At 39.1% G+C, this 11,077-nt stretch overlaps 1 protein-coding gene across 1 annotated transcript; it reads left to right on the top strand.

Moving 5' to 3' along the window:
• Positions 1 to 1,298: 1,298 nt before the first annotated feature.
• On the top strand, positions 1,299 to 9,586 carry LOC128367761 (immunoglobulin-like domain-containing receptor 1). Its single transcript, XM_053328408.1, has 8 exons — positions 1,299 to 1,566; positions 3,877 to 4,047; positions 4,606 to 4,755; positions 5,141 to 5,260; positions 5,368 to 5,514; positions 5,698 to 5,823; positions 6,925 to 7,865; positions 8,609 to 9,586. Exons 1-8 carry the CDS (start codon positions 1,518 to 1,520, stop codon positions 8,645 to 8,647), a joined length of 1,743 nt encoding a protein of 580 aa, XP_053184383.1. The 5' UTR covers positions 1,299 to 1,517; the 3' UTR covers positions 8,648 to 9,586.
• Positions 9,587 to 11,077: the final 1,491 nt, after the last annotated feature.

Raw genomic sequence — 11,077 nt, 5'->3', positions numbered from 1 at the left:
ACACAGCTTGCAGTGCATCTGTACTGTGCACACTGGGTACCAAGACACAGTCAGAGAGAGAAAATGAATGGTTCTGTGTTCTCTTCAAAACTACTGACAACAAAATACCAGGAAGGTATTTACAAACTGGCATGTCTGCAGGTTCAGAGTGGTGCCAGACACAGATGTGATAGCAAAGCTTTTCATCCATGCAGCATTTTTCACAGGATTTCAAGCACACTTGTGCAAGCTGAGAGCAGCACTTGGGCCCCAGCTCACACAGGCTTGTTTTGTGTCAGATGTGAAGCTGGCCGGGGTCTATGTCCTCGATAAGAGATGTAAACATCCTCACACAAAGAGCTCCGACACTCATTCAACATGACTCACCCCGAGAGTGAACTTTAAACTCAGGCTGTTTGCCACAAACGAACAAATGAAAACCGTTGTGCCAGCCAAGCCGACCTGCTTCTTTTCCTGCTTCATTTACAATCAGATTATTCAGCTTCAGTCCTTTTAATATAACTGATTTTTCTTTTATGCTGCTGAGGAGAAGCATGCCACACAACTGATGAACATTCATATAAAGAGTGTATTCATCTGCCATGTAAATTGCATTTGATTACACTCATCAGACCCACTGGGCTCCAAGGAACACAGCAGAGAGCAGAACAGTTTCATAAATAAGTAATCTGATAATTAAGCTCTCTAAATTTGAACCAGACAACTATGAAAGAAGAAACTAACTGGAACACTGAGAGTGCTTTGTGTGCAGCCAGAAATTTTTTAGAGAAAAAGCAAAAATCAAGGTAAGTTAGTTGATTAGCCAATCTCATCTTCACTGAAACACAAAGAGATATTTTTGGTATTTTAGCTGTTAAAATAGACCATGGGCTCTTTACCCTTTTTTTCAATCTTGGAAATTTGAATTTTGTGTGCCAGTTGTTAAAATGGTTCAGATAACATGAGATCATAATATAGTGTGGTGGTTAAAGCAGGCTCCCTGCTCTCTGAAACATTCATGAAGGATAAATCATCCATTTATTAATGACTGATATTATATGGATGCAAAATACATCTCAAAATTCAGTTTAAGGACTTATTATAAACGACTCTTCCGTGAAGAGCCAGAATATGAATATGTGATGGTAAAGGAACTATTTTTTCACCTTATCGCTGTGTTCAGGATTGTGTGCTCCTCCTCCTGCTCCTCTCCTGCTGCACCTGTCAGGAGGGGCGGGGTCAGTGATGTCACCTGCAGCTGTGGGGGAAGGGGTGCTGGTGATGATCCGCCTCCACCACAGTTTTTAGACACCCTTGTGGGAAACTTGTTTGTCAAAGCGGCTGTATATATACGTCTTTCAGCACAGAAGACACACATGGCCTCAACAACATGTCGTCTTGACTGAAAAGTGGGATTACTATGCAGAGCAGCGCCTACATGACGCTATTTAACAGATTTTCAGGATTTTTTTGTGGATTTTAAATCGCCATTATAAAAACGGAGAGTGAAGCTTCCGCGGAAGGATAAGGTCAACGAGATGGGAAACGTGATACTGATGGCGCTTCTGCTGGTTCACCTGCCGACAGGTGAGGCTTTAAAGTTAATACAGTGTTTTATCAGGCTATGCAGAGTGGAGAGTGAAACCACTTCAGCAAAACAGTCGAAACCTGAATGTAGGCCCAATGTCGACAAGTTAATTATCGACAGGTGTAACCAGGACGAGGCCGACTGTTGTCACGTGACTGCACATCAACGCTACGGTTTTTTATGGCCTGATCTCTAAGATTTATAACATCCACTTAGTTCATACAGCCTTGGAAATGCTGACTACAGTAGTCAACATTTCTTCACAATAATGTATCAGCTATACTCAAGCAGTTTGTCATCGAGGTAGGGCTGGGCGATATGGACAGAATCAAATATCACGATATTTTTCACCAAATACCTTGATATTGATATTGTGACAATATTGTAGTGATGACTATTGGTGCTTTCACAAAATATTTACACAAGGTTTGATAATTAATCATCAGTGTGGATATAATGAGTAAGTGGGTGAAAGAAGACAGTATAACAGTTTGAACAGTCTGTTAAGTTAAGAAATTGATGTCAATTTACTGTAATGCAGCCTTTAAAAGCAAGAAACACTTATGCCATGTCACAATATTAGGATACCCAAAATCTAAGACGATATCAGTCTCATATCATGATAATGATATATCAATGTATTGCCCAGCCATGATTCTAATCAATTAGACAATCAGTCAATAAGTGATATTACACTATAATACACTTGAAAGTCATTTATCAAGCAATATCAACATCTGGTTGCAGCTTCTCAGATGTGATGATTTGCTGATTTTCTCCATTAATTAAAATTATAGTTGCAGAATTTGCTCAGTAGTTTACTGATAAATCCATATATCTGTAAGTTGCTAGAAAGCAGTGAAAAATGCTCATCACAGTTTTCTAAAGCCAAAAGTGATTAAATTGAATTACCTGTGTTGTCAGAGCAACAAGCCAAACTCCAATCATCTTAATCATCACATGAAAGACAGAAAAACAGCAAATCTTCAGAATTGAGAAGCTGGAACCAGAGACAGGATTTTTTGGCATTAAATGTTTAATTTATTACAATGATAGACGCCAGTTATTTTTCCGTTTACATAAGGCAAGGCAAGGCAAGGCAAGGCAGTTTTATTTATATAGCGCATTTCATACACAATGGCAACTCAATGTGCTTTACATAAAACAGAAAAACATGTAATTTGAGAAACTTAAAACATACAATTAACCCCCACCCCCACCCCATAATAAATAAAAACAAAGTACAGAAAAATAGAAAGGCATATTGTAGCATAAAATAATAAATTAGCTTTAAAATCATTAAAAGGACATAGAGTGCAAATTAAATAAAAATAATAATAATAATAATCAACTATGTCTTTCAGTTCTTTCTCTATGTGTAGTAAACATTTTGTTGACAAAGATGTACGAGAACAGATTCTTCTATACTTGAGCGTTTTACCAGAGAGAGACTGTGACTAATTTTATTGTTATTTTTTGTTGGTGATTATCAGCCTAATTAATTATTGATGAAAACAGGAAGTCATCATCTTTGAGGGGCTGGTATCGGCACATATTATGTAAAAAGTGTCTCATGTATTAAATTAGTTGGAGATTAATTTTCTGCTGATTGACGAATAGTTTCAGATCAACATCTTTTCAAATGTCTGTGAAAACACCAACAGCATTTTTTAAGTGTTAAAGAACATCAAATGTATTTTTGCGCAGATGAGAGGATATTTGAAAATGTTCCATGTTAGGTTTTTACACGTCTATGTTGTTGGTCCACATGCTTCATCCAATAACATTTTTGTTTTGATTGTCAGGCTTGTTATTTATGGCTTTAATTGTATTTTCTTACCGACCTCCTTGATTGTCCATAGTTTTGTGATTTATGTGACTTGGCTGGCAAAATGCTTCATTATGATTAATAAAATGTTCTATTTATCTATTTTGAGACAAATACTATAAACATGCCTCACAGCTCCTGAAGAGCTCTATCAGGATTTTGAAAGCTATTTCAAAGAGAAAGCTTTTGACCTTTTGATCTTTACTGATACTTTTCTTAATTAACAAAGGTCACCTGTCATCAGCTTATTGTCCTAAACTCTACACCGCTGACAGCTGCTATTTCTTCTAATGTTATTATACAATAATTGCACAGGTGAAGTCTTCTGCAGTAAACTGTTAACCAGTTCGGTCAGATTCTTTTCAATCCAGCATTCAAGAGCAAAGCCTTGGCACTGACACGCAGGAGGTTTTTTTGTTGTTGTTGTAAGTTACACACGTTAACTTTCATCTCTTCTCTTTCTCCGTCCTCTCTGTATCAGAGCTGCTGTCCATCCAGGTGACCGTTCCAGAGACGGAGAGGAGAACAACTCTGTTTGCCTCTGTGATCCTGCGCTGCGACTACTCCACTTCAGCAAACACTCAGGATGTCCTGGTCACCTGGAAATACAAATCCTTCTGTAAAGACCCAGTGCTGGACTACTACTCCACAGGTAAGACCACATGTGGAGGGATATGGACAGTGTACATACAATATGATAGTTCACATACACAATGACCTTTTTAAACAGTAGTAGTACTGTTTGTACTGATTTAGTTTTTATGACTACCACTGTTGGTTTGATCCTTTTTATATCATCATTGACATTAATACTTATATTGGAAAGAATTACCAAAATGTTTATTGGGTGATAGCTCCTTGAGATGAATCATCTTGTTTTCAAGGGGGTCCAGATACACAAACACAATACAATCCCAATCCCATAAAACATGAAACATTCACAGAGACTCTCATTTTCCGAGCCACCCATACCACCCATCAAACTTTCATATAATGACACACATAACCAGAAGACATTTTTAATGAACCTATATGCCAAGCCTCAAATGTTTCCTTTGAGACTTGAACGTGTTGGTAAAATGAGAACTGAAAACATGTTTTATTTGTTAGTTAATATCAGCACTTGCCACTCCCACTTGCACCTCTTGGCTGACGTAATGGAAAAATTCTGGTCATGGTTTAACATCCTTGTGTCCCTCTGTTTCTGAAGCCTATCAGGCCGCTCTGCAGCTGGGTCAGGACCCGTCCAACGACTGCCCAGACCGCCAGCGCACAGTTCGCACAGTGGCGCAGAAGAGAGGCCTCAATGAGCCCATACTTGGTTCAGACTACAGAGAACGCAAAATTACCATTCAAAACAGTAAGTCTTGAACCCATCATAATAACAAGTTTGCTATGAACGGTCAATGGAGTCTTACTTTCTCCACTGAGCAATGATCTAACACGATTTTAGGACACCATACAAGTTGCATATATCTGCATACAATTAAGGAACAAGTTTTTTATTGTACTATGTGAACATATACCAGCATAGAAATATTTGCCAATACATACACTATTTTGCCTAATTAATCATTAGCATAACTGAAGAAGCTGAAGGGAAGATATATTATGCAGGAAAAAGCAACTAAAACAAGATTTTGTGGATTTTGAACATCTTTTTCTTTGCATAATATTGTATTTGAATTTTGCTACACTGACCCAGTTTGTCTTAGTGACTTTATTGTGGTTTCACCCTTTAACAGATGCTGACCTGGTCATCAATGAGATCATGTGGTGGGATAACGGTGTGTACTTCTGCTCTATTGATGCGCCTGGTGACACAACGGGCGACTCGGATCGTGAAATTAAACTCATCGTGTACCGTAAGTTACCTCAGTTATGGACCTTGAATCTAATATCTGAGGAAAATGTCATTGTGTACTAAAAAAGAGATTGAATTTTCTGTAATGTAAACTCTGACCTTTTCCAGACTGGCTGACTGTCCTGTTAATCATCCTTGGTGCCCTTATGCTCCTCATGCTGTTCTGCATATGTTGCTGCCAGTGCTGCCCGCAAAAGTGCTGCTGCTATGTCCGATGCCCGTGTTGTCCACAGACGTGCTGCTGCCCAGAAAAAGGTACAGCAGATGTTTTTTTTTACCCACAGCTGGTTATGAGGCATCAAAGACTAGATGATTACTGATAAAGAATCTTCACTTGTGCAAACCCATACACCAAAATCTACTCAGTCATCATCAATTTCACAAAATAGAGTCACACAAACGATCTGTAACCGTCTCTCACCTCTGCTCTGTTATCAGCTGTGATGCAGCACCGGATGATGCGAGAGGCTCAGAAGGCAATGGCTCCCTGGATGCATGGCCAACCCATTTATGCTCCCATCAGCTCCAATGCCTCCTCCCAAGGCGTCCCCATACTGTATTCAGGTGAGTGAAACAAAAGCACAAAAGACTTTACTTTAATGCTTTATTAAATGCTTTGATGCACCATTTTTGTCTAGACCCAAGGGCGTGCGTTTGGTTTGGTTTCAGAAGTGGGAGGACACAATGAAGAAAAGAAAACAAGCTCTATGGGTGCTATTTCCAGCATTTAAATACATGTATATAAATTCAGAAAATAACACACTATAACTACCATGCTTTTGATGATAGACCAACAATAGAAATCAATGTAAAATGCATTTTAAGACTATTTCTGATAGATGTTGTTTTTGAATCTTTTCTACATACAAGGACAAGTGTCCTTTCCTGCCTTGTCTTTGATTGATGTTCAGTTATAGTGTCAGTTCAGGAGAATTTTAACTGTAAATTGAAATATTGATGAAAAAAATATTGTTGTTGGGTTTGTTTGTTTTTGTTTATCCAAAAATATGCATAACAGATAATGTCAGCCTGCATACAGCTGCAAGGGTTTGGGCGGCCTGTATGTAGCCTGAGAGGTGAATCCCTGGGTAAAAAGTTCACAAAGCACTCGCTACTGCTTCATAAGTTGGTGATCCAATGGAAGGTATCCCAAAAGAGCTAATCGACGTATTTAGCCATGCTAAAACCAATACTTGACTTTGGTCCCGCTAAAATATCTCAACATCTAGTGGATGGATTGCCATGACATGTTGTATAGGCAAGGCAAGGCAAGGCAGCTATATTTATATAGCACATGTCGTACACAACGGCAACTCAATGTGCTTTACATAAAACAAACATTTAGTATAGTTTAAAGTTTAGTATAGACATAATTGGTCCCCAGAGGATGACTCCTAATGACTTTAATGATCCTCCAACTTTTCATCCAGTGACACTGTGAGGTTGACATTTGGGGTTTTGAGCGAAATGTCTCAAGAACCTTTTGATGCCCCCCTCAGAATGAACTATAATAATGAACATTGGTGACCCCCTTTCAACTAGTGCCACTTTCTGGTCAAAAGTTCTGGAAATTCTAAACCATTTTTATATTGGTGAATGTGTAAGTTAGATTCATGTCTCTTAAAATTCAGTTTTTAACTGAGCTCAATGTCACTTTGTTTTCAGGCTCATACTCGGACCACCCTGTCAAACAGAACTTTGCCATGGCTCCCATGCAGCTGTCACCCATGGCCCTGCAGCAGCAGCCCCCGCCTCCTCCTCCTCACCACCACCACAACCACCACAACCAACACAACCACCACATGAATGGCAGTGTGCGCAGCAGCGTTCAAGGCACCAACCAGGTGTTGGACTACCTGGAGAACCAGGTGAGGGGGCTGGATCAAGGACCACCTCCAGTGGCTCCACACTATGTCCAAAATATGCCCCCATTACAGTCTCGTCCTCAGCCCCAGCAGGTTCCTTCTGCAGTTCCCTACACGTCTGGTCCCTACACGTCTGGTCCTCCGAGTATGTTGTCAGCCCTGGATGACATGGGGGTGAGAGGGGTCGAGAGAAGGGTGATCACGCTGCCTCCTATTATCCAGCATGGACCCAGCTTTTCCTCACACAGAGGGCCTGGAGGTGGAGAGGTAACCAGGGGTGTCCCCAGAATGTCTAGCCAATCCAGTGGGAGCACAAACCCTTCTGGAAGGGGTATCCATGGCAACAGTCGAGGATACAGAGACCTCTCTCCGCCCAGGCGGGGGATCTTGCGTGACTACAGCGACGAGTCTGACCGGGATGACAGGCGAAAGAGAGTGTCACACAGGGGCTCGAGGAATGAGAGAGGTAGCTCAGCAGGGAGGAGAAGAGGTGGGTCCAGGCCACGAGCACGCAGTCGTGATGACCTGATGGATGAGCCTTACAGCAGAGGAGCACCACGGAGGGAGAGGAGCTACTCACCTCCTCAGCGTCGTAAAGGGTCCTGGAGTTCAGATGAAGAGGACAACAGGAGAAGAAAGGGAGGGAAAGGGAAGGATTGGCCAGAGAAGCCTCCCAGTTACTCCTCCATTGACATCCAATCTGTACACGGTAACGGGCGAAGGAACTACAACCGTCTTTCTGTAAGATCCTCACACCAGTGCTGATACACACTCTGTGATAATGGTCCACTGAGAATGACTTAGTTTTCTCAACTTAGTTTTTTTTTTTTTTTTTTTTGTCTCGACTTGTTTCTTCCATCATTTGCTAGCCACACCATCAGTGAGAGACAGCATGTCAGTTGTTAAGCTGGTTGGTCCCACCACTGTAGTCCAGGCTCAATTATCTCCACAAATATTTGATGAATTGCCATAACATTTTGCACAAACATTCATAGTTCCCAGAGGATGAATCCTAAAGATTTTGGTGATCCCCTGACTGTTCTTCTAGCGTCAGACTTCTCACTTATTGTGTGAAATATCTCTGCATCTACTCGGTGGATAAGAACAAAATGTAAACATTCACACCTGATTAAATGTAATAACGTTGTTGATCTTTTCATCTCACACTTGATGAAGTCAAATTTTTTAAGTTGTCCAACACTATAGTTTATGACCAAATACCTGCTCAAATAATGGCATTTCTGTTTGGTGCCAATTAGCATGTTATTTTGATAAACTAAGATGGTAAACATGCTAAACATGTTATGAGCATGTTAGCTTTATGTTCAAAGCACCAATGTTCCTAAATGCAGCCTCACATCTGTATGCATGACTGCAGATAAGTAGTCTTGTTAATATCTTGATGTTTTTGTGTGTTTGTGTGTGTTTGTTGAATTATCTCCCTCCTTTAACTAAACCTCGCCTCTGTCTCTTTTCTCTCCTAGGATAGAAGTTCCCGTAGCAGCACCAGCGTAGTCATTTGAAGCATTTCTTTCTTTTAGTGTTTTTTTCTTACTGAATGTTTCCAGAACGGTGAAAATGAAGACAGACAAGTAGTTTAAAGGACTAGTTCACAACTTCTCAAATACTGAAATAGGTTTTTAATGGCAAATGACTTCTTTTTATGACTGTTCTTTTTTATTATACTTTTACCTTCACGTACACTGAAAGCCATTGGAAGGGGATCTTTTAATAGCCAGTATGAGCATGTGGAATGATTACAGTGAGGGTAAAACTCTTTTAGTGTACATATGTGCATCTGACTTGTTGTAAGACAGACATGAAAAATAGTGAACCTGTCCTTTTAATCTATTTGATCAGTGTGCAATCTTATAGTTGTTAAGTTGTTGTGACATTTGATAGTGAGTCCTGAGGCCTGTACTACGAAGCTAGATTAACATACCCAGGATATCTCTCCGTTACCTGGGTTGACTTCCCCAGACATTCGCAATCCTGATAAGTGGTACTACGAAGCTGGTTATCAACTCGGTAATTGAACCCAGGGTTTTCCAATCTGGATCACTGCACACTCACATGAAAGGGGAGGTGTTTGCAGCGTCTGACCAATCACAAACATGGAGAAACCCTGCAGAGCAGACTGCTTTACCATGGAGGAGCAGACAATTATTCTTCAAAAATATGAAGAATTCAAACACATCATCCAGGCCAAAAGCAACACAGATGCTGCAGCAAAAGCCAGGAAGGAATGCTGGCAGAAAATTGCTGACATTAAGTTTAATATTCAACATTGATTTGATATTCAAAATACAAACCTATTATGTGCTTCAGTCATTTGAGTGAATGATGCCAAATCAACTGTATAACATACAGACTAATATCCCTCATGTGCCTCAAGGATTCTTTTTTAAATATATATTTTGGTCATTTTTTACAATTAAAAAATATGAATAAAATTCTGCTCTTCTGCACTTTTGCAGGAAAGCACTGCTTTTGCAGTGCTTTCCTTATTGAGACTTTTTGTCAGGTTTCCTGACAAGTTCTGAAACTGGAGGTTATTTATTTATTGAATATGTAAAAAATTGACGAAATGATATATTTAAAAAATAAGCCTGGTTGCACATGAGGGATATTAGTCTGTATGTTATGTTATACAGTTGGTTTGACATCATTCACTCAAATGGTTGAAACGCGTAATAGGTTTGTATTTTGAAAGTCAAATGAATGTTGAATATTAAACTAACTTAATGTCGCTTGAAAATCATTCTGTACCTTTCGTATAGGATTTCATCGGGGACATTTAAAGGATTGCATCTCCCTAAAAACTCTTATCCAGAACATAACCTGCTTCGGACCAGGTTAGAAGTTCAGCATAAGTTACCATGGTGATTTACCCCGGTAAGAAGTGAACCAGCGTCGTAGGACGGAGAACCCAGAGTTAACCCTGAAGTTACCTCGATAAGAGAAAATCCAGCTTTGTAGTACAGGCCTCTGAAAATGTGTGGTTGTAGTTTACTCTTTAAGCACTGTATGTATACAAAAATTACTTTTTTATGTATGAAGAATTGTTGATTAAATGTTGTAATTTGAGTGTTTTCTTACTGGTGAAGGATAAATGTGTTCTGCTCTTGGTGTTTGTAAAGTAAATGTAAACATTTAGAAGTTTAAACAAGCAGATTGAAAATGTTAGTTGTGTTTGTGTAGAGAATACACACAGATGGTGTGTAATTGTGGATTTTTAAAAAGTACTTTATTTTTGCATTATTACATTTACTATTTAAAGTTGTTCTTTTTCTATCATCATCCATCACAAGACAGAAACAGCAATGAAAAGTACACTACATGGACATTTGTAGGAAGGTTGACAGAGTTAGTGGACGTCACTGACACCAAAGCATAAATCTGATTTTACAATAATGGGTTGTTATTTTTATATAAATACAACAAATAAAACTTTTTAGATACAGCTCCTGTGAACCGGATCATTTGTCTACTTACACATGAGAATACAAACAGAAAACCAGAAGCCAAAAGAATAAATGAATCCAGTTTGAAACCAGAGTACATAAAATCAAAGACATCAGAAATGTTAAATACAAGTAGGACAGGATTGTAATGAAGGTGAATTCTTTGCTCTGATCATGAAGTTTGAATTGGTTGATGATAGTTGTACTTTGTATTGATGAACATTATACGAAGCTTTATGCGTGGGTTAATTTTTTGTACTTAAGTTATAAATTTAGGATAATGAGGCTGATAATGTGAGGTAAGTATGTGCGTGTTTTTTTGTGACTGTCATAATTGCATGTTTCTGTTTTGATATGAGAATTGTACAGTACATCATGCTGGTCAAGTTATACACCCAGTCATCACTTCATCAGGTACACTTAGTTTAAACAATTGACTAACAATATTTTAATACAGCATCCATGTAGTAAATGCAGTACCTTCACAAA

This window comes from Scomber japonicus, chromosome 11 (assembly GCF_027409825.1).
Source record: "Scomber japonicus isolate fScoJap1 chromosome 11, fScoJap1.pri, whole genome shotgun sequence".
NCBI lineage: Eukaryota > Metazoa > Chordata > Actinopteri > Scombriformes > Scombridae > Scomber > Scomber japonicus.
The sequence above is the reverse complement of the archived record's forward strand: the minus strand, read 5'-3'. Positions and strand labels throughout refer to the sequence as shown.

Bases quoted from the DNA above. Each gene is read 5' to 3' on its own strand.
- LOC128367761 (XM_053328408.1), top strand. From the start codon at position 1,518: ATGGGAAACGTGATACTGATGGCGCTTCTGCTGGTTCACCTGCCGACA. The intron at 4,048-4,605 runs GTAAGACCACAT...CTGTTTCTGAAG, and splicing joins GCTGGACTACTACTCCACAG to CCTATCAGGCCGCTCTGCAG. The intron at 5,824-6,924 runs GTGAGTGAAACA...CTTTGTTTTCAG, and splicing joins CGTCCCCATACTGTATTCAG to GCTCATACTCGGACCACCCT.